This window comes from Canis lupus, chromosome 1, assembly GCF_003254725.2.
Source record: "Canis lupus dingo isolate Sandy chromosome 1, ASM325472v2, whole genome shotgun sequence".
Taxonomy (NCBI): Eukaryota; Metazoa; Chordata; class Mammalia; order Carnivora; family Canidae; genus Canis; species Canis lupus.
Window position 1 is genome coordinate 113,000,192 of NC_064243.1, and position 23,659 is coordinate 113,023,850.

At 45.2% G+C, this 23,659-nt stretch overlaps 1 protein-coding gene and 1 long non-coding RNA gene across 2 annotated transcripts; one reads left to right on the forward strand and one right to left on the reverse strand.

Annotated features, from left to right (window-relative positions):
* Positions 1 to 281: 281 nt before the first annotated feature.
* LOC112643897 (uncharacterized) lies at positions 282 to 19,420 on the reverse strand. The gene is made up of 3 exons (XR_004807293.2): positions 19,283 to 19,420; positions 2,044 to 2,213; positions 282 to 1,520 (listed from the first exon to the last, which is right to left on the reverse strand). It is a non-coding gene; the product is annotated as an uncharacterized LOC112643897 (long non-coding RNA).
* LOC112645438 (cytochrome P450 2A13-like) lies at positions 13,232 to 21,939 on the forward strand. The gene is made up of 9 exons (XM_025424914.3): positions 13,232 to 13,436; positions 13,716 to 13,878; positions 14,378 to 14,527; positions 14,756 to 14,916; positions 16,603 to 16,779; positions 17,269 to 17,410; positions 17,813 to 18,000; positions 18,622 to 18,763; positions 19,311 to 21,939. The coding sequence occupies exons 1-9, from the start codon at positions 13,257 to 13,259 to the stop codon at positions 19,490 to 19,492; spliced, it is 1,485 nt and encodes a 494-aa protein (XP_025280699.1). The 5' UTR covers positions 13,232 to 13,256; the 3' UTR covers positions 19,493 to 21,939.
* Positions 21,940 to 23,659: the final 1,720 nt, after the last annotated feature.

Sequence of the window (23,659 nt, forward strand, 5' to 3'; positions counted from 1 at the left end):
TCACAGTCCAGCATGTTACTTACTGGTCTCAAGGAAAACCAGTAATTAGATGGGTTTCATCTAACAAAGGCAAAGACTAGAGTTATATAACAGAAAGGTGATAGAGGCAGATGGAAAAGTTACACAATGTGGGGACTCTGAACTTTGTTTTTCTTTTCTTGAGTGGGCTGCTGATGAGCTGGCAGCTATTAGAGGCTGGTTCTGCCCTTGGGTAGTTAGATGGATCATCAATAAAAACAAATTGAATTCTTTTTTTAAAGATTTTATTCATGAGAGACAAAGAGAGAGAGAGAGGCACAGGCACAGGCAGAGGGAGAAACAGACTCCATGCAGGGAGCGCAACATGGGACTTGATCCCGGGTCTCCAGGATCACACCCTGGGCTGAAGGCAGCACTAAACCGCTGAGCCACCCGGGCTGCCCAACAAATTGAATTCTTTATGGAATCATCCAGGAGATCTTGAGATTTGAACTCTGTCATGTGTGAAAGGCTCTTGCTATCCATATCTGTCACTATCCTTACCACCTTCATGTTTGGTATTTATCATTTCCTTACCTGAACTTTCCATACTGCTCCCTTATGAGACATATGTATTGTTCTCAAAATTTGTCAATTGAATGATCAAGAAAAGGTGATACACTATGGTTTAAGTTTTTGTCTCTTTGATTAGTAATGAGGACTTTTGTGTGTGTATTCTTGCATTTCTACTTTTATGAGTTGTTAGTTTATATCCTTCACCCATGTACCTACTCTATATTTAGAACTTTTCTCATTGGTTCTATAAACCTGTCATGCAAAGAAGATGCTGACCTTTATTCTTGGTTTTGGGTAAAGAGATTTCATCGTGCATTTGTCCTTGGATTCAGGTTTTTTTTTTTTTTTTTTTTTTTGGATTCAGGTTTTTAAAAAAATAATGAAATTACTACTTTTGAAATAAAATTCTAATTTTTGGTGATTTGTCTAATTATCTCTGGTTTTAGAAATATCTTCTCTGTACATACATTTTAACCCAACAGTTATACTTCAGAAAAATGTGCAAAGATGGAAACACAAGAATGTTTGTTTCAACTGTGTTTATAAAGACAAAAATAAATAATCCACATATGCATTTTCTAACAGAGCAGCATGCATTGGTTATCAATCCCAAGGGAGCAGAACACCATGCACTGGTTACCAATCTCAGGAAAGGACTCAACTACATGAACATTAGGAAAAACCATTGCCATGACAACCACCAAGAATAAAAGTCCAAACAACACATTTGCCAACTGAATCTTGGTATCAGAGTTGCTAAGGAAAATACGGTGCAGTCAAGTACTGGATGGAACAATGGTGAATTGACATAGAGGAGAGACATTAAGATGCCCATTCATCCCCGATGGCCAGCAGATGTCTTCTAGCAGGTGATACAAGACGATTCACCTCTGGTTCACCTCTCTTGTGCCATATGGAAAGACCTTGTCCCCATCCAGTAGAGACAGATACAGCAGTGGGGTTGGCCAGCGGTCATCTGACACATGCTTAAGCAGAACAAAGGAGTATTCATTGAACTTAAACAGAAACAGATATTCCTAGCCAAAGTGATAAGCCCAGCACAAGCTATTTAGGCTCCCTATCTCTTAGTAAGGAAGCGTCCAAGCCCAAGAATCATTTTATACTGACCGGAGGTCAAAAGACTGCATGTAAAAAAAAAAAAAAAAAGACTGCATGTTGAGACAGGCTCTTCCAACATCCATCTATAGGGGACTGAAATATCTCATACAATAAGATACTAAGCAACAAATAAAAAGTCAAAACTGAAATTTAGACACGTAGAATTACATCATAATTTGTAGTGTAATATTTGTGTTATGAAACTATCTTCTGGAAATATTTGGACAAACAGAAGACTCCATTTTTCTTACCAAGCCGAAACTAAATTAATCTGTGCTTTTCCTCCAATAAGAAAAAGATCTAGAACTTGAAAAAAACTACTAAAAATGTTTCAACAAAGTCTCTTTTATTTTCCACTTGGTATAATAATAAGTGAAAAGGAGATATTACCTGAGCAACTTTCTTGGTTCTCAGCAGCTGGGGTTTCTTCCCTCCACTTCAACATTCTGAGCATTAATGAACTCTCCCAATGTAAGAGGGGTGTGCAAAACAGACTCGTTGAAAGAGGATGACCACATCACCACTCCCAAGGGGTGAGCTACCAAGACTTTCTTTAACCACTGAAAAAAAATGACTTTAATGATACCTAATCACAAACTTCCCTTTCCCATATTGGCCAAGAGAACAGGAGTGGAGGTGTTACTTAGTCTTCCTCTAGATCTGCGCTGTCCAGCATGATTGCCACTAGCTATATGTGACAAGTGAGTGCTTGGAATGTAGCTAGTGAGAAGAAATCACAATTGATGAGGGAGTTTTGCTACCTTGTTATTAATTCCAGTCCATAGTTTCATTAGGGTTTACTCTGAGAAAGATCAATATTGCATGATCTCACTTACATGTGGAATCTAAAAACGCCCAGTTTCTAGAAACATGGGTTAGACTGGTGATTCCAGAAGCTGGAGACCAGGGGAAATGGGGAGATGTTGATCAGAAGGTACAAACTTCCAGTTATAAGACAAGCAAGTTTTGCAGATCTTATGTATGGCATTGTGGCTACACTTAACAGTACATTACATTACATACTTGAAAGTTGATAAGACAATAAATCTTGAATGCTCTTACCACCAAAGAAAATAGTGATTATATGGGGCAATGTGTTAATTTGCTCTATCCTAGTCCCCATAATTTTGCAGTATATATGTGCACCAAATCATCATGTAGTACATCTTCCATTTACACAGTGCTACACGTCAATTATAAATGAAACTGCAAAAGAAAAGAAACCCAACTTCAGATGAACCTTGAATATTATGAAGCAGCCTGTCACAAGATGCTGGGGAACAAGGTTTCAGGCAAAGGGAACAGTAAATGTAATTGTGTACTAACATATATTTATGTGCACTCAGGAAGTTCTGGAAGAGAGTTCATCTAAATAGAAAGTCTTATATCTATGAGAGGGGATTTAGGGTTGACCTGCTTACCTTTTCCTGGGTAACAAAGCACAATATTTCATTCCAGGATAAGTATTTATTGAACTTGGGTTTCTGAGGGTTAGCTGGGGGTTTGTCAATATGGGCTCAGCTTGGCTAGGTGGCTCTCCTCCCTATGGCCATCACTTCCTCATGCCCAGTGGCCTAGCCCCGCCCCGTTCTCATGGTGATGGCAGAGATGCAGGAGTGAAAATTCAACTATACAAATGCCTTTCATATCTTTGATCACTCCACATCTGTAACTCAAAGCAAGTCACTGGGCCACACCCAAGGTCAAAATGTGAAGACATACACTCTATCCATGAGGATGTGGAGAAGGAGCAAATGTTTCTGAAGGATAACTTACTCTGAGTTTTACTTTTTTCTTTAGCCTTTTCTGTGTTGTTTAAATTACTTTAATAACCAGTGTGTATCATTTCAACATTAAGGAAAAAAAGTAATAAAGTCATTCAATTTAAAACAAAAGAGAACAGGGATGCCTGGGTGGCTCAGTCAGTTGAGTGTCCAACTCTTGATTTTGGCTCAGGTCTTGATTCTGGGGTTGTGGAATTGAACCCTGATGGGCCTGGAGCTTGCTTGGGAGTCTCTCTCCCCTTCGCCCCATGCATACTCTCTCTCTCTCTCTCTCTCTCTAAAAAAATAAAAATTAAATATTTAGAAAATAAACAAAAGAGAATAGAGATGCCCAACAACATACATATATTTATTATTGTCTAGTTTTTAAATGGTTTTTTCAGCAAAGCTTACTGAATGAGTTCTTAAGACTGCCATAATGCATTGCAAGCCTCTGGTCTAGCTTCCACCAGCTGCCTGCAACCCCTGGCAGTCCTCAACTTGTTAGCTACATCACTCCAATCTTTTCCTGTCTTCTCATTGCCTCCTCCTCTGTGTTTCTGTCTTCAATTCTGTCTGTCTCATCCCTCTCTCTGCCTTTCTTTTATAAAGAAACTTGTCATTGGATTTATGGCCCACTCAAATAATCCACAATGTTCTCCTCATTTCAAGATCCTTAAATTAATTACACCTGCAAAGTCTTTCTTCCAAACAAGGTAACATTCACAAGATCTGGATATTAGAACACAAGACATACCTTTTAAGGGCCACCATTCAACCCACTACACCTATCATACATACTAATTATTGTATAAAATATACAAGAACTTTTTCAAGAAAAGAAAATGAACACTTTCTTCACCCAGGAAATAAAACATTACAACTTTAGAAATCCACTCTGTCCCTTTCCAATCATATCTCTTGCCTTCCCTGATAAACAATTTCCATTCTGAAATTACTATTTATCATTCTCTTGTCCTTCTTTAAAGTTTTCCCACATATGAATCATCCTTAATACATGGTGATATTACATTAGTTTTACCTGTTTTAAACTTTACATAAACAGAATCATAGGATACATATTCTTCTGTGATTTCCCCCCTGCTCAATATTGTTTCTACAATTCCATGTTGTTTTGTATGGCTGTAATTCATTTTTATTTATGGATAAATATACCATTGGAATGAGCCCACTTTATGAAAATATCATAGTCTATTTGTCCAGCCTATTGTTGATGGGCATTTGGAGTGGTTTCATGATGCTTTTTATTTTTTATTGAAGTTCAATTTGCCAACATATAGTATAACACCCAGTGCTCATCCCATCAAGGGCCCTCCTCAGTGCCCTTCATCCAGTTACCCCAACCCCCTGCCCACCTCCCCTTTTGCAACCCTTTGTTTGTTTCCCAGTTAGGAGTCTCTTGTGGTTTGTCTCCCTCTCTAATTTTTCTCACTCAGTTCCCCTCCTTTCCCTTATAATCCCTTTCACTATTTCTTACATTCCCAGTATGAGTGAAACCATATGATGATAGTCCTTCTCCGACTGACTTACTTCACTCAGCATAATACTCTCCAGTTCCATCTACACTGAACCAAATGGTGGGTATTCGTCCTTCCTGATGGCTGGATAATATTCCATTGTATATATACACCACATCTTCTTTATCCATTCACCTCTCCAAGGACACTGAGGCTCCTTCCACAGTTTGGCTATTGTGGACATTGCTGCTATGAACATTGGGGTCTAGGTGTCCTGGCATTTCACTGCATCTGTATCGTTGGGGTAAATCCCCACCAGTGCAATTGTTGGGTCATAGGGTAGCTCTATGTTCAACTTTTTGAGGAACCGCCACACTGTTTTCCAGAGTGGCTGCACCAGCTGGCATTCCCACCAACAGTACAAAAGGGTTCCCCCTTCTCCATATCCTCTCCACATTTGTTTTCTGTCTTGTTAATTTTCGCCATTCTCACTGGTGTGAGGTGGTATCTCATTACATTTTTGATTTGTATTTCCCTGATGGCAAGTGACACAGAGCATTTTCTCGTGCTTGTTGGCCATGTATATGTCTTCTTTGGTGAGATTTCTGTTCATGTCTTTTGTCCATTTCATGATTGGATTGTTTGTTTCTTGGCAGCTGAGTTTAATAAGTTCTTTATAGATCTTGGATACTAGCCTTTTATCTGATATGTCATTTGCAAATATCTTCTCCCATTCTGTAGGTTGTCTTTTAGTTTTGTTAGCTTTTGCTGTGCAGAAGCTTTTTGTCCTGATTAAGTCCCAATAGTTCATTTTTTGCTTTTGTTTCCTCTGCCTTCATAGATGTATCTTACAAGAAGTTACTGTGGCCAAGTTCAAAAAGGTTGTTGCTTGTGTTCTCTAGGATTTTGATGGATTGTCTCACATTTAGATCTTTCAACCATTTTGAGTTTATCTTTGTGTGTGGTATAAGAAAATGGTCTAGTTTCATTCATCTGCATGTGACTAATTTTCCCAACACCATTTATTGAAGAGACTGTCCTTTTATTTTTAAGATTATTTATTTATTCATGACGGGGGGGGGGGGAGAGAGAGAGAGAGAGAGAGGAGGGAGGGAGAGAGAGAGAGGCAGAGATGGAGGCAGAGGGAGAAGCAGGCTCCATGCAGGACGCCCAATGCGGTACTCGATATCCCTATCCCGGGACTCCAGGATCACGCCCTGGGCCGAAGGCAGGCACCAAACTGCTGAGCCACCCAGGGATCCCCAAGACTATCCTTTTTCCAGTGGATATTCTTCCCTGCCTTGTCAAATATTAGTTGACCATAGAGTTGAGGGTCCACTTTTGGGTTCTCTATTCTGTTCCATTGATTTAGGTGTCTATTTTTGTGCCAATACCACACTGTCTTGATGATCAGAGCTTTGTAGTACAACTTGAAATCCATCATTGTGACGCCTCTGGCTCTGGTTTTCTTTTTCAATATTCCTCTGGCTATTCGGGATCTTTTCTGATTCCATGATTTCATGATATTTTTATACATTTCCTGGTGCAAACTTACACAAATATCTTCAGGATATATACATGTAGGAGGAAGATTGAGTCAAATTTCCTTAGTAAAGCAAACTTTTCCAACATCACATAATTTATAGTTCTACCCTCTGTGAAAAGAGTTTCCATCCTGCCATATCCATCAGTTGCCATTATCAGACACTTTCAGAATTTGCTGATTTAGTGGCCACCAAAACGGTGTCTCAATTTGATTATAGTTTTTAATTTGCCTGATTATTAGTAAGGTTAAGTATCTTTCCATACTTTATGGGCCATTTATATTTCCTTTTCTGTGACATGACTGTGTCTTTTGCCCATCTCCACAGGCATGAGCTGTCCCAACAACCTGAAAGAAAGGAGCTTGCTTTCTTCTGCTCCTTGACTTTCCGCTGACCCCATTTCAGCCACACTCCCCCAGCCCACCCTGATCTTTGCTACCACCTGAAACCTGAACACAAACACTTCATTTTCCAGCCAAACTCCTTGTTCTGCTCAGTCTCTGCCTCACTGCGGTGACTCTGCTTGGCTGGGTATTTGGTTACTCTTCCAAAGAATGCCAACTCAACAGAAGGTCAAGTCTCCCTCCTATTGAAAGAACTTTTATTTTTATTTCTTATTTCACACTCAGAATTTTCTATTTTAGGCTTATAGGGAAGCATTTCAAGAACCACAGGATTATCAGGAACAGTTTCCTGATGTCTCATAAAGAATCAAGGTGAAAAAAAAAAAAAAAGAATCAAGGTGAGGTTTGGCAGTCCAGAGTGGTGATTAAGAGCATGAAATCTAGAGTCAACACAAGCCCATGCCAGGCTCAGCCATGGATCAGCCATGGAGCCCCAAACAACTCACTTCCATCTCTTTGGGTCTTGTTTAACTCATCTGCAACTGGGAGTGCAGGCTTGCTGTGAAGGCTTTAAAAAGACAATGCTTATAAGATGCTTCACACAGTAAGATAATAAGCTCTCACTGAATGCTATCATTATCAGCAATACAAGCATTTACATTTGAACCAAGAAGGCTTCCCTCAGATTCTCACTTGGGAATGTTTTAGAACTATTGGAGGTGGCTGGTTTTTCAACTCCATGAATGTACTAAATGCCACTGAACTGTTTCCATTGAAAAGGTTCATTTTTTAATAAATATTTGTTGGGAGAATCCCTGGATGGCTCAGTGGTTTGGCGCCTGCCTTCGGCCAAGGGTGTGGTCCTGGGGTCCCAGGATCAAGTCCCCCGTCGGGCTCCCTGCATGGAGCCTCCTTCTCCCTCTGCCTGTTTCTCTGCCTCTCTCTCTCTCTCTGTGTGTGTGTGTGTGTGTCACTCATGAATAAATAAATAAAATCTTTAAAAATAAATAAATATTTGTTTATTTATTTTTTTTTAACTTACGTTTTTATTTATTTAAGCCATACATCCAATGTGGAGCTTGAACTCACAACCCCTAAGATCAAGAGTTGCATGCTCTACTGACTGAGCCAGCCAGGCACCCCTTCACTTCAATTAGAAAAAACATTCTCATTTGGGAGAGGTCATAGATTTCAGCTGCATTTGTGGGCATGAGCCAAGTTTTCCTGAGAGTTTTGGGTCAGGATAAGGGGTAGAAGACAGCAAGTTAACTGGTGAGGTTGGCAGAGGGAGCAGGGGGTGTAGCAGTCACATATGTCTGCTCTGTCCCATCATCTCACAAGCCTAAATGTGGCTTGCCAGAGTCTCTCTGCCCTGCCCTCTTTCATCCCCCACTTGTGAAACCCATCCTGCAAGACTCAGATCAAATGATACCACCTCTAGGAAGCCCTCCCAATCCTCAATCCCAAGTACTCAATCATTACAAATAATTACTAATGAATACTAATAGGAACATTGAAGACTTTAGTTTATCAGGGTCTGCTGTCCCACTAGTCTAAGAAATCCCTAGAAGAAGGGATTGTGCCCAGTTCCCACCATGTCTAAAATGGAACTCATTATCTCCTTCCTCAAACCTGCTCCTGATCTGTGTCCCCAAACCAATAGACAACATTACCATCTACCCCCACACTGGCCTCCTCCTTCGCACAGCCAACACATAACCAAGTAAGAATAGGTTCTTCCTTCTGTATATTTTCCAAATCACGCCTCCTCCCCATGCTCATGGCCATGTCCTCTGTGCCCTGGAGCCTATAGAAGCCACTTCTGTGTCTTTGGACCTGCAGTCTCATCTCCAAAAATCTGAACAATCTCCCTGAAACTCAAATTTGAACATTTTGTTCCCCTGCCTAAGACCTTTCAGGGGCTCCCCATCATCTTAGGACAGAGTCTACACTCCCCACCAAGTCGCATAAGGTCCAGCAGGTCTGACTCCTGCTGATGACTACAGCCTCATCATTGCCCAGCCCAGATCCTTCTAGCCTAACAGCACCTGACCATGCTCCCCTGCCTTGGCACTTGGATTCCTCTGCCCAGCATGCTCCCTCCCTAATCTCCCCCTCCTGCCTCAAAAACTCTTATTTAGTCCTCTAGTGGCTCATCCTGAACATACAAGTTTGAAGCAAATGCCATTTCTGGGTCCCTACAGATGCCTGTGCCCCCCATCCCCATCCTGATCCCTCTGTCTGCTCCACCATCCCCATCCTGACCCCTCTGCCTAGGTCTCCATCCCTCTGATGACTTTACCTGACCTGCCCTGACCTTTCTGTGTCCCTGTGCCCACGTTGACCTGTCTTCCCTGCCCTCCCCTGACCCTTCTGTCGGTGCCTTCTCACACCAGCCCTGTACATCCTGAGCTTCACTGACTTGTGGCTACTCTTTCTCCCCTGTGGAGTGAGAGCTTCATGAGGGCATGGCCCAGGGTCACCCCTGTGTCCTCAGCATCCCTCAGCACAGGCTGGCACAGAATGACCAGTTGACTGAGCGTAGGTCAGATGAATGGCTTAAGTGTATTGAAGGCTTAAGAGGCTGGGGGACACCGTGGGAGAGAGAATTTTCAGAGTGGATATTTGAGTTGATCCTCAGAATACTCTCAGGACACACCTATCACATGCAGGCCTTTTCTGTCTACTGTGACCTTTGAAAACTGAGAGAGGCAATACCCTGGAAAAAAGAGATACTTGGTTTTTCAGGAGGGAAATGGAGCTGGGCCAGGGTTGTGTTTGAAAGCAAACACAGGCACAAGCAGATTTCAGACACTGTACATAGCGTGGCCCACATGCCTACATCTCATGCCAGAATGCCCAACCACACACATACATACATAGTCACCAGCACTACGTGCATACATACACATGTGAATGAACAGTCAGACGTCAGGGTGGACACACAGACACACATGCAGACGCCCTCCAAGAGGCATACTGCAAAGCATGTACTCAGTTGCTCACAAACAGATACAGAGACTGGTGTGCATTCAGGCACACTGGCCTGTACACACGCACCCTGTCATAAGCTCACACAGGTGTACACGTCTAGACATAAACAGGTATGGATACCCTTTTGTGTGCGCATGCACACTCCACAAAGACAGGGGTGTTCATCAATACAGGTATCAACATGGACATGCTGATACATACGTGCACTCAGACGGGCAGAGACCCCCCAGCATGTGCCCAGAATGACACACATATACAGATGTATAAATAAGAAGAAACATGACACAGGCCTCCAGGAGAACCTGCTGCACACACTGGCATGAACAGAAAGATCCAGAAGCACACAAGAGGGCTGAAAGGCTGACTTGCAGGAGACACAAAGATATGGATGGGCAAGGTGCTGTGCCCCCATCAACCCCCAAACAACCTGAGGGTTTGCCCCTGATGCACCCTCCTCACACTCCACCGTCCCTCCAGGAGGCCACCTCTGAGGTCAAAGCTCCATTCGAAGCTCCAGGAGAAAGGCTCAGCTGTGCCCCAGAAAGAAGGGCAGGCAGATTCCCACAAGGCTTTCTCTTCCTTCCCCCTTTCCCAAAGGGGAAGTATTCAGAACTTCAGACCAGAGAACATAAAGTCCAGAAGGGGGTTTAGAGAACTGCTTCCTCATGTCCTTCATCCTGAAGATTAATAGGAATAGCTATTACTTATTGGCACTTACTGCCATGTACTTCACAGCCATTAACCCACTGACTCTTCCCATAATGGGGGAAGAGGCAGGTCCTGTCATTGGCCTCAGGAGGCTCAGAGAGATGAGGTGAGTTGTTCAAGGTCCCACTGCAAGAACGGGTAAGGGATTCCAATCCACGCCTTTACTGTGCTCTTAACTGCTGTGCAACCTGCTGGTTGGGATTAGGGGAACTGACACTTGCCAGGCTTGTGCTAATAGTCCAGCCATGCTTTTCATGACAAACAGGGGTACCTGGGTGGCTCAGATGGTTAAGCATCTGCCTTCACCTCAGGTCATGATCCTGGGGTCCTAAGATTAGCTTCACATCAGCAGCTTCTCATTCTCCCTGCTATCTGCCTACTTTTGTGTGTACGTTCTCTCTCAAATAAGTAAATAAAATCTTAAAAAAAGAAAACAAACCGGGATCCCTGGGTGGCGCAGAGGTTTGGCGCCTGCCTTTGGCCCAGGGCGCGATCCTGGAGACCCGGGATCGAATCCCACATCGGGCTCCCGGTGCGTGGAGCCTGCTTCTCCCTCTGCCTGTGTCTCTGCCTCTCTCTCTCTCTCTGTGACTATCATAAATAAATAAAATTTAAAAAAAAATAAAAAAAAAAAAAGAAAACAAACCAACAAACATTCCTAGCCAATGAACAAAAACAAAACAAAGCAAAACAAAAACCACCAACAAACAACTTTTCTATCTCTGCTTTGTTCTCTGCCCTCTGTTTCCGCCCCAGAGGACTAAGGCTCAGCGGCAGCATGCCAGTCTGAGTGCCAACCTCACCCACCTGCTCTCATCCAAAGTTAGCTCTGGCATCTGAACAGGTGAGAGGAAGTTTTGACCATCAGATACTGCCTCGTGCCCTATGGGACCCACAAAAGATCAATCCAGGACCCACATGGTGCTTATGTCAGAGCCAGCTGGGACCAGCTTCAGAGCTACATGGTGCCACCCTTGTGACCCCCTGAAGTCAGCCCCAGTGGCCGCCAGGGCCTACCGTCAGACCCTCCTGGCACCAGGGCTGGCTTCGTTAGTGTTCTCTTGGTATCAAGCTCAGTGTCAACTGGCTTTCAATGCTAGTGTCTACTGGGGGCCAGATGATGCCAGCAGCAGAAGTTGCTAGCGCATCTCTGTGCACTAGCAACTGTTTATTAGCACTTACTGCCATGTACTTCACAGGCATTAACCCACTGACTCACACATGCCAATCCCATGCCACCCCTTGCTACACTTGGCCTCCACTTGGCCCTCACGGTGGGCTAGGCCCGTCAGTGGAGGTAGGAGAGGACAGGGTTCAAATCCCAGCTCCCTACCTGCCACCTGTGTGACCTCAAGCAAGTGCCAGTAGAGAGGCTTGCTCTTCTGAACAGCAAAACGAAGATGATATGAACAAGCCCCACTGCTAGAAGGAGTCCATGAGCTCACACATCCACACACTGGCTCTTCACAATTAGTGCTCACCCAAGGGTAGTGCCCTATTGTTAAGAAAGAAGGTCACTGAGGAAGGACAGCAAGGCCACCATGTGTTCTCACTCCCACCCTCAGTCTCCAGGGCTTGGCTCTCTCCCCACTCAGTTTTCCCAAACCTCTCCCACTGTGGGTCCCTCTGTGTGCCTCCAGCAGCCCTGCCGAATCTGCAATCACCCCAAAGGGACCTCACACGCCCTCCCCCTCCACCTTCTCTTCTCAGGTACTCCCTTTCCACTGGCGGGGGAAACCCAGCCCCAGAAAGGGGAGTAAGCACAGGAGCCCCTGCCCACTCTCTGTTGTCTCTCCTCAGTATCTCACATACGAAATCGGGAACACTAGTAACCCCACTACTAACAACAACAATGGGAATGATGATCCTAGTGAGCTCCCCAGGGACTTGGGTAGAACCAGTGAGGCTTTCTGTAAATTACACCCCTTGAGACACTTGGGACTTTTGGGCACTGTACTGGTGGATGTCATTACTATTTCCAAGTCTTGCCCAGTCCCTCTGCCACTCAGACCACAAGTTACTCTTCTTTACTAAGGGAAGTTCCACTTAAATGTGGCTCTGGACTTCTACCTCTTTCCCAATCACAAAGAGGCAGGGACACTGATCCTGACCTTGCTTTGAAGTCCTGGTAGGGATTCTCTGTTCAAAGCAATGGCAGGGCAAAGCCTGGGGCAAGTGCTACTCTTTGATCCTGCCAGACTCCCATATACTCCTCCTCCCAGGAACCCTATCACAGACAGGGGTCCTCCCTCTCACAAAACCCTCAAATCCAGTCCCTGGGATCTCTCATCCCATGGCCTTTAACCATACATCCCTCTTCCCTCAAAAAACCCCAAATCTACAACCATACATGCTGTCCCATTCCAACAGAAACCCAATTCTCTGGATTCTTGTCTCCAAAGATGCCCTAATCCATAATTTTTGGATCACTTCTCACTCTACCTCAAATCCAAAGTCCAGGAGTCTGAATCCATATTTCCAAAATCTTAAGAATCAGAATTTGCTTACTGCTTCACCCAAGTCTATAGACTTCAGGTGACCCTTCCTAAGGGTCCTTCCACTCTGTTAATCTCCCAGGTGTCCCATCCTTCTGACTTGCTGTCTTGTCCCAAGCTCAGCTGTGAGTCCAGGGGTGGAGGTGGGGAGGCACTATATCTGGGAAATGAAATGGCACAATTAACAAACAGAACCAAAGTCCACCCTTCTCTCCCAGGTGGTATAAAGGCAAACCACCCCAGCCAGCACCATCTGACCGTCTTGCCCAGTGCCACCATGGTGGCCTCAGGGATCCTTCTGGTGGCTTTGCTCACCTGCTTGACAGTAATGGTCTTGATGTCTGTCAGGAGGCAGTGGAAGCTCTTGGAGAAGCTCCCTCCAGGACCTACTCCATTGCCCTTCATCGGGAACTATCTGCAGCTGAACATACAGCAGATGTCTGATTCCTTCATGAAGGTGTCAGGACATAATGAATGGGTGGAATGGAGTAGGGCTGGGGGGCTTGCTTAATTGATCTGGGACTTTGAGGCAGGGGATGGGCAAGGTTGAATCATTCTTAAGAAAGTAGAAATGTGCAGGTTGGGCATCAGGGTCCTGGACAAGAAAGAGAAGATTTTGGGATGTCCAGCCCCTTGAGTAACAGAATGTGGGGGAATGCATGCAGTAGGTAAGGACTGCTCTCAGGGCCAGGTCCCAGTGGGGGCTGCAGCCTCTAAGCACTCCCACCTCCATCAGATCAGCAAACGCTATGGCCCTGTGTTCACCATCCACCTGGGGCCTAGGCGCGTCGTGGTACTGTGTGGATACGAGGCGGTGAAGGAAGCTCTGGTGGACCAGGCTGAAGAATTCAGTGGGCGAGGCGCACAGGCCACCTTTGACACTCTCTTCAAAGGCTATGGTGAGGGGGCTCTGGGTGAGGGCCCATGGTCAGGCACACTTGATGCCTCAATTTCTCCACTCTTCTTCTCCTGACTCGCCTGCCCAGAGCTATGGCCAAGTTCTACCCCTGTTCCCCTCTGTCCTGTTCTTGGTTATTGTGGCCTCTCCCTGGTCTTCTCTAGCTTGACTCGGGGTGTCTGTGTCTCTACTCCTCCTGCTTCTCGGCCTATCTCCCTGTTCTCTCTCACCCATGCCTCTTCTTCCTCTGGGTTTGGGAGGAGCTCTTGCTTGGAACCCAGGTCATTCATCTCTGCGTCCTTTACTCTCTCCTGATTGTTTTCTTCCAACCTGGTCTCTAAATCTTTCCGTATTTCTCTAACTCTGACTTGTATTTCTCCTTGTCTCCCCACCAATCGCTCCCCAACCCATCTTTCCCTGCCTCTTGCTCTCTGACTACCTCTGTCCACCTCTGTCCACACCCCTACCCACATCCTCTCACCCCTATGCTCCCTCCCCAGGGGTGACGTTTAGCAATGGGGAGCGGGCCAAGCAGCTCAGGCGCTTCTCCATCACCACCCTGCGGGACTTTGGAGTGGGAAAGCGCGGCATTGAAGAGCGCATTCAGGAGGAGGCAGGCTTCCTCATTGAGGCCCTCCAGGGCACACGAGGTGAGTGAGCAGGAGGGAGAGAGAAGGAGGGCTACACTCACACAGACATGCGCTTTCTCCTCCAGGAAGGGGACTGGATTGGGAGAAGGGATCCAGGCTCTGGGATCCTGTGCTAGAAGTTTGGCTCCTCACTCCAGGGCCCTCCCCCAATTCTCAGGCTGGCATCAGACCACCCAGTTGATGCTTTCCCAAACTGCTGTCTCTCCCCACCCCCAACCCATTCCCCAGGTGCCTTCATCGATCCCACCTTCTTCCTGAGCCGAACAGTGTCCAATGTCATCAGCTCCATTGTTTTTGGGGATCGCTTTGACTATGAGGACAAAGAGTTCCTGTCACTGCTGCGTATGATGCTGGGGAGCTTCCAGTTCACAGCTACATCTATGGGGCAGGTAACCGATCTCAATCTGGCTCTACAACACTACCACTGCCAAATGCTCCCCCACGTGGAAAACATCTGCCCCAAACTGCATCCTCCTCTAGTAGGGTGTTCTCAAAAACAGCCCCCATTCTTGGACAATTGAACGTTGCATCAGAACCCAGGACATTTGTCCAGGACCCAGTTTCCAAAGACACCTGGATATCTCAACAGTAGATCCTCACCAAAAAAAAGAGGAGGAGGAGAATGAAGAGGGGAAGAAGGAGAAAGAGGAGGAAGAGAAGGAACAGGAGGTAGGGAAGGAGGAGAGGGAAGGAATAGGAAGAAGAGGAGTTGGAAGGGACAGTAAAGTGGAAATAGATGGAGGACGAGGAGAAGAGGAGGAGGAGGAGGAAGAGGAGAAGGAGAAGGAGAAGGAGAAAGAAGAAGAAGAAGAAGAAGAGGAAGAGAAGAAGAAGAAGAAGAAGAAGAAGAAGAGGAGGAGGAGGAGGAGGAGGAAGGAGGAGGAGGAAGGAGGAGGAGGAGGAAAGGGGGAGGAGGAGGAGGAAAGGAGGAAGGGGGAGGAGGAGGAACAGAGGAAGAAGAAGAAAGAAGAAGACCATCAGAGCCTGCAGACAAGAAATACATCCTCATACCAGCTCTCTCACCTGGGTAGGTGTTCTCATCCCGACCTAACCTTAATATCTAATAGTTGCTCCCTATTAAGATATTCCATCTTTCCGTCTGAGTATCTTAGCACCTGGACAAATAACCACCTCAGCCCATTTCCCAAACACCCAAACACCAGGTGCTGTAAAATCCAGCCCATTAAAATAATTTGATATTTACATAGATGTCCCACACTGGCCCACTAGAATAGCTAGTAAGTGCCACCTACAAGCCCAGATAAATATCTAAACATCATGACAGACTCCAGTAATGGTCCCCTAAATGTGTAAACACACCTGGTTAAACTGATCCCCAAACACTGAAAAAGTATCCCCCAATCCAGCTCACTCAAACACCTGCAGATATGCCCCCTATCAGCCCATATGAATAACTCACACACATGAATAGATGTCTCCACCCACATTTAAAACACCTGCACACCAGCCCCACTTAATACCTGAAACCTAGACAGAAGACCTCAATTCAGATCCACTATGAATAATTGTCTCAAACTTGTGAGATCATATGAATGCTTAAACAACTAGATATGTGTCTCCCATCAAATCTTGAATACTTGAAACCTGGATGTGTCCCAATCCATTTCACCTACATTCTTTTTTTTTTAAAGATTTATTTATTGATTGATTTATTCATGCTAGACACACACACACACACACACACACACAGAGACAGAGACAGAGACAGAGAGAGGCAGAAACACAGGCAGAGGGAGAAGTAGGCTCCATGCCCGGGAGCCCGACACGGGACTCCATCCCGGGACTCCAGGATCACGCCCGGGGCCAAAGGCAGGCGCTAAACCGCTGAGCCACCCAGGGATCCCCTCTCACCTACATTCTGAGACAGGAGCCCTCACACTGAACTCACATGAAAATGTATATATCTCCTCCCATCAAGCCTCATAAATAACCTAAACACTTGGACAGGTGCCTTTAACCCACTGCCTTCCTTGCCCCAAGAAAGGTCGTGCTCCTATCAGGACCTAACCACTGACTCCTGTCCTTCCCGTCCTTTCTTCTCTCCCCATCCTCAGCTCTGTGAAATGTTCCATTCAGTGATAAAATACCTGCCAGGGCCACAGCAACAGGCAATTAAGGAGCTGCAGGGTCTGGAAGACTTCATAACCAAGAAGGTGGAGCAGAACCAACGCACACTAGACCCCAACTCTCCTCGAGACTTCATTGACTCCTTCCTCATCCGCATGCAGGAGGTACAACCCAGCAGCATTCCTCTTTTGCGGACAGCCTGCAAAGCCAGGCAGAGGGAAACCAGGCTGGGATGGGGAGAGCAGAGGCCCATTCTTATCATCCCCCTGATAACACCCTCACCATCCCAAATGTAATAACCCTGGCTGCTCCATCTATGAGCACTTGCCCATGGGTAGGACCTGCATGTGAACCATTAAGCAACACTTGTGTACCGTGTGCTTGCTGTCTGCATCCCTCTCCTTCTAATATTCCCTACCATAAAACTGTGACACCTGCGCTGATGAGTAAAGGACAGATAGGCAGCCAGGTAAAGAGTGTGGAAGGGTGTTTTGGGCAGAGCCAGCAGCCTGAACAAAGCCTTGGCTGGACTGAGGTCCTCTCCCCACCTCTGGTCTGGATCTAAGAGAGGTGGGTCCACACGGAAAGATCCTGGAAGGGCTCTGAGGGCCCTGAGGGGAGTGGGTCTGGCCTGAAGCCCTCTCTCCCTGCAGGAGCAGAACAACCCCAACACGGAGTTTCACTTGAAGAACCTGGTGTTGACCACACTGAACCTCTTCTTTGCGGGCACTGAGACAGTCAGTACAACTCTGCGGTATGGCTTCCTGCTGCTCATGAAGCACCCAGATGTGGAGGGTAAGCCAGGGAAGGGGGGCAGGCAGTGAAACAGTGGCCACAGATCCCAACACTTCCTCTGAGTCCACTGTAATGTCCCCACCTTTCCCAGGGCCCAGGACCCTAGGGATGCCCTGTTATCCAGCTATAGGTGATATTCTGCTGATAAGCATCAGCTGAGTTTCACTCGCTGTGAAAATGTTGAAAATACCTGAACTGACTGGCAGTTCTGTGCCGAGCCAACTGTATGTGAGACCACATACAGCTTGAGACCAGGTGAATAGGATGCTTCACCAACAATGTTTATGGCCAAGATCTGTTTGAATGGTCTACATCCATGTTACAGATAGATATACATATTTGGACTATCATCCCCACCCTGAGACCCCCAGATACCTAAACACTTTCCCCCTCCTCCCACAGCCAAAGTCCATGAGGAGATTGATCGGGTGATTGGTAAGAACCGTCAGCCCAAGTTTGAGGACAGGGCCAAGATGCCCTACACAGAGGCAGTGATCCATGAGATCCAAAGATTTGGAGACATAATCCCTTTGAGTCTGGCCCGCAGAGTCATCAAGGACACCAAGTTTCGGGAGTTTCTCCTCCCCAAGGTACTTTCCTGTCTGGCCTACAGGGACCTCCAGCCTGCTCCTTGTGACCTAGCATCTCCCATTCCCCTTAGAAGTTTCCCAGCCCCTGTCCCACTGTCTCAATCAAACACTCCCCCAACCACCATTTCCCTTCAACCCACCCACTCAGATTCTTGAATCCTTTATCTCCCCCAGAGTTCCTGCCACAGGGCATATGAACCCCATGTCCTCAAAATTTCTCTTTCAAAAGACATGAATCTCATTTCTAGACCTCCTCTCTCAAAAGCATGAATCTCATGTCCTCCAGACATCTCACCTAGAGAGGCACAAACTTGATATCTCTCAAACTTCCTGTCTCTGGGAGCATGAACCCATATCATTTCAACTTCCTGCCTTGGAAGACATGAGCTCCACATCCCCCATACCTTCTGTCCTAAGAGACACAGAATCTGTGCTTTTCAAACTTCTCTTGTCAGGAGACATGAACCCCATGTCTGCCAAGCTTCCTTCTAAGCACCCACATTCCCACACCTCCCATTTCTCATCACCTAGGGCACTCCAATTGTCCCTCCAACCTCCATGCACTTTCAGCACACAATACCCCCACTCTACCTTATCAGATCCCTCTCTCCTTCTCACCAGGGCACTGAAGTGTTCCCTATGCTGGGCTCTGTGCTGAGAGATGCCAAGTTCTTCTCCAACCCCCAAGACTTCCACCCTCAGCACTTCCTGGATGAGAAGGGGCAGTTTAAGAAGAGTGATGCTTTTGTGCCCTTCTCCATTGGTAAGAGACCACTGTCTGCTGCCAAGCCACTGCTCCCACCAACAGGGCCTCCTTCATCCCAGCTCCCTCTCTAAGGTGTAGCCTGGTGTCTTTCTCAGGCTTGGAAGTCCCTCTCACGCTCTACCTTGCAGCCCATCAGTTGCAACCATCATAACTGCTTGAGCTCAAGTAAAAGGATAGAGGTGATCATACCCGTTTCAGAGAAGCAGAAAAATCAAAGCCCTTAGTGAATCAGAGATTTGTCCAGAGTCATTTACATTCTTCTTTAGGTTCCTTGGGAGGAGATGAGAGCCCAGCAGCCATATCTGAGTGTATACTTGGAGGGAAGGGGCATCTAAATTTCCCATTGCTACAGACTGCTAGCTCACCCCCATCTCCTGTGCAAGGGAAACTGATGCTCAGAGAGGATTAGAGATGTCTCTGAAAGTCTCTCAGGCCACGATATTGCAGCACCTCCTCCCTGGGTAATGCAGCTGGGGATGGACAGTGGGGCAAGAGGGCAGTGAGAGCAGGCCTTACCTCCAGCTCTCCCATTCTGTGTCTTCAGGAAAGCGATACTGTTTTGGAGAAGGCCTGGCTAGGATGGAGCTCTTTCTCTTCCTCACCACCATCTTGCAGAACTTCCACTTCAAGTCCCCGCAGCTGCCCCAAGACATCGACGTGTCCCCCAAGCTCGTGGGCTTAGCCACCATCCCACGAAATTACACCATGAGCTTCCAGCCCCGCTGAACAAGGGCTTTGGGAGGGTAGGGCTGGTAGGGGGAGAAAAGCAGGGGTAGGTACAGGGGCGTGGCTACTGAGAGGGGCGGGGTTATTGGAGGGCGGGGCTAGCAGGAGGGAGGTGGATTAATGAAATAGGAGGGGCAGAGTGGATGGGAGAGGAAGAGGAAAGGAATGGGCTTTATTCACCTTGGAAAACAGATTCTTCAGAGGTGGGATGAGAGGAAGGGAAATTATTGAGCAAATATTCTCTGTCGGGTCCATGCAAAAGTGTTAACACATTTACTTCACCTATAACTCACATGCAAAAGAAAACTGATTATGATTATGATTTTCTATGCAAAAGAAAACTGATTATGCCCATTTTACAGGTGGCAAATCTTAAATAATTCCCAAGGAATCTACAACAATGACCAAAAAAAACAAAAAAACAAAAAAACAAAAAAAAAAACTCCTAATAAATGACTTTAGCAAAGTCACTAAACATACCAAATTTTTTTTGTGTTGTTGCTTTCTATACACTAGCAAGAACTCTATGAAATCAAAATTAACACAATACCATTTACAGTCACTCCAAAAAAATAATATACGTAACTATCTAACAACACATGCACAGGATCTAACAACACATTCACAGAACTTAAATGCTGAAGGCTACATAACACTGAAGAAAGATAAAAAATTTTTTAAGATTTTATTTATTTATTTATTCATGAGAGACACAGAGAGAGAGAGAGAGGCAGAGACACAGGCAGAGGGAGAAGCAGGCTCCATGCAAGGAGCCCAACGTGGGACTCGAGCCCGGGGCCCCAGGATCACACCCTGGGCCAAAGGTAGGTGATAAACTGCTGAGCCACCCAGGGATCCCCAAAAGATCAAAATTTTTATATAGACAATCTGAATATCCATTGATAGATGAATGGATAAAGGAAATGTGTGTGTATGCAATATGCAATATGCAATAGAATATTAGTCAGTCATAAGAGGGAAGAAAATCCTTGCATATGTGACAACATAGATGAAACTTAAGGATTTTATTGAGTGAAATAAGCCAATCAAAGAAGAACTAATAATATGTGAATCCACTTGTAGGGTGAATCTAAAATAGTCAAACTCATAGAAGCAGAGAGTAGAGTGGTGGTTGCCAGGGGCTGGAGGAAGGGGAAAAAGAGGCATTGGTCTTCAGTGGGAATAGTTTCCTTTGCCAAAGCTGAGTAAATTCTAGAAATCTGAGGCAGGACATTGTGTCTATAGTTGGCAATACTGTACACTTAATTTATTAAGAAGGTAGTTCTGTTGAACGTTCTTTCCACAACTAAAAAAAAAGATCTAACAACAAAAAAGTATAAACTAAAAACCAGAAGGATTTACTGACACCCTAAAAAAGAGGATTAAAAGTCACCTCAGGGGCACCTGGGTGGCTCAGTGGTTGAGTGTCTGCCTTCGGTCCAGGTCATCATCCCGGGGTACTAAGACTGAATCCCACACAGGCTTCTGGAGCCTGCATCTCCCTCTGCCTATGTTTCTGCCTCTATGTGTCTCTCATGGATAAATAAGTAAAATCTTTAAAAAGAAAAGTTACCTCGGGGATCCCTGGGTAGCTCAGAGGTTTAGCGCCTGCCTTTGGCCCAGGGCATGATCCTGGAGTCCTGGGATCGAGTCCCGTGTCGGGCTCCCAGCATGGAGCCTGCTTCTCCCTCCTCCTGTGTCTCTGCCTCTCTCTCTCTATCATAAATAAGTAAATCTTAAAAAAAAAAAAAAAGTTACCTCAAAGTCATGAATAACCTGGCCTTTGTGATTGCTCAGGTCAACCTAATAAATCGCATAGAGTTTGGTAAGACCAAAATGACATTTATTTTACATATATTTAATTTAGGTGACAGTGTGCATACCGGTGAGAATGATTCGGTTAAAAATATAGGAATTATGGCATAAAAGTTAGTCTGGAAATAAAAGTCATGATGTAGGAACGAGTTAGGGGCAGACAGGGCTAGGCAGGGAAAGATAAGGAAAAGTCCCCAGAGTCAGGCTCCTATCCACTCCAAGAAAACAGATAAGACAGTAAAAACAGAAAAAAATAAACCCAGCTCTCTAGCTCCAAAATGTTAGGGAGTATCCCCCTTTAATGGCTACTAAGTAATCACAGAAATCCCAGATGTAGAGAAATGTTGTGGAGGAGATACTGACCACTGACTGTAGAGAAGGGAACACTTTGTGCTCATGACATTTACAAAAAAAAAATCTTGTTGTTACAAGCCCACCTTTTTTTTTCTAAATACAGACATGATACTTACAAACCCACCCTGATATTGATGAGAAATTTACCAAGTTCCCTTGTCATTTTCCTATAAAAGACAGACCATAAAAGTCCTCAGTGGCAACCCTATGGGGACCCCTCTCACTTTTGGGAATTTTCTCTGTATCTCTGCTTAATAAACCTCTATGGCTTTGCTCGCTTTCTTGTCGGTGAGATTCATTCTTCAACTCCATGAAACAAGAATCAAGTTCTCCTGTATCCTATTATAGTTTAAAGAAAGTACCTTCTTATACCTTACTCAGCTCAACCTCCTCAGAAAAGAATGTTCACAACTGGAAGCAACACATAATGAAGGTGGGACAGCCATCACAAGGATCATTTTTAGATGTTTAGAAATGTTTTATAAATCCTTTTTAAAAAAGGATTTTATTTATTTATTTACTCATGAGAGACACTGAGAGAGGCAGAGACATAGGCAGTTTCCATGTCAGGAGCCTGATGTGGGACTCGATCCCTGGGATTCCAGGATCATGCCCTGGGCGGAAGGCAGGTGCTCAACCACTGAGTCACCCAGGAGGCCCTTATAAATCCTTTTAAATAATTTCTGTAAACTACGAAGATATCTGTGTATCTAATACTTGAATGTGTAGGAAAATTTTGGAGATTAGTTATACTGTACTTTGAATTCCTGAGAATATTAGTGAGTACCAAACTGTCAGATCTTTTCAATTGTGATGTAATATTGTTTGAAAAGTTTACTGGACTTGGGTCCTTGGACCTAGGAACAAGAGAAACCAGGCTGAACCCAAAATTTAAAGGCACAAGCAAAGCTTTATCAGAGCTTATGCTGGAGCACCAAGGAGGCAACACAAAGGAAAGAATCCTCAGGCTGACTCTCTGAGGTCAGGAAGTTTTTTTTTAAAGAAACTTAGGTGGGAAAAGCATGACTTCTATGCAGGTAGAAGTGGGGATTTTTTAGTACCTGCATATTAAAGGTTATGTTTCTTCATACATTACATGTCTAATTAACATGTTAAATCTTACCCTTCAAGGTGCCGAGTGGCTTAGTCAGTTAAGTGTTGGACTCTTAGTTTCAATTCAGGTCATGGTCTGGGTGTCTTGAGGTCAAGCCCATGTAGAGCTCTGCACTCAGCAGGGAGTCTACCGGAGATTCTCTCTCTCCCTTTCCTTCTGCCCTTCCACCCACTAACACTCACACACGTGTGTGCGCTCTCTCTCTCTCAAATACATAAATAAATCTTTAAAAAAAACCTCTACCCTTGTGTGATTTTTAGTATTACAATGAAGGGAAAAGTTGCTGAAATTTCGGCACTGGGGGGTCCTTCTTGGTGCAAACTGGTTTGGCCTGGTCTTAGTAGTGAGCATCCTCCCTCCCCATTCCTGCAAGATATCCTAATCAAGAAGCATAGAGTTTTAGCTTTTTTTTCTTTTTCTTCTTCTTCTTATGGAGGTAGCTATAGGGGTACCTGGCTGGCTCAGTTGGTGGAGCATGTGACTCCTGATCTCTGAATTGTGAGTTCAAGCCCCACATTGGGTGTAGAGCTGATTTAAAAGATAAAATCTTAATTTAAAAAAAAAAAAAGAATGCTGTATTTTGTGGTCAGGATTGAAGGCACCCAAGTCTAGTCCCTACCCTGTCTCCAAAAGACTATATGTTTCTGAGGAGACAAAAAGGGCTCTTACTCAAATAAATATGTTACCCAAAATAAGTCAGAGGGTTGCCTGGGTGGCTCAGTTGGTGGAGCATCTGCCTTCCACTCAGGTCATGATCCCAGAGCCCTCAGATCTGTGTTGGGCTCCCTGCTCAGCTCAGAGCCTGCTTCTCCCTTGCCCCCTGCTCCTGCTTTCTCTCTTTATCTCTCTCTCAAATAGATAAATAAACCCTTAAAAAATCAAGC

What these genes read in the sequence shown, in the direction of transcription:
- LOC112645438 (XM_025424914.3), top strand. Translation starts at nt 13,257, where the DNA reads ATGGTGGCCTCAGGGATCCTTCTGGTGGCTTTGCTCACCTGCTTGACA. An exon ending in CACTCTCTTCAAAGGCTATG is followed by an intron (nt 13,879 to 14,377) that starts GTGAGGGGGCTC and finishes CTCCCTCCCCAG; the next exon opens with GGGTGACGTTTAGCAATGGG. An exon ending in GGGAGTTTCTCCTCCCCAAG is followed by an intron (nt 18,001 to 18,621) that starts GTACTTTCCTGT and finishes CCTTCTCACCAG; the next exon opens with GGCACTGAAGTGTTCCCTAT.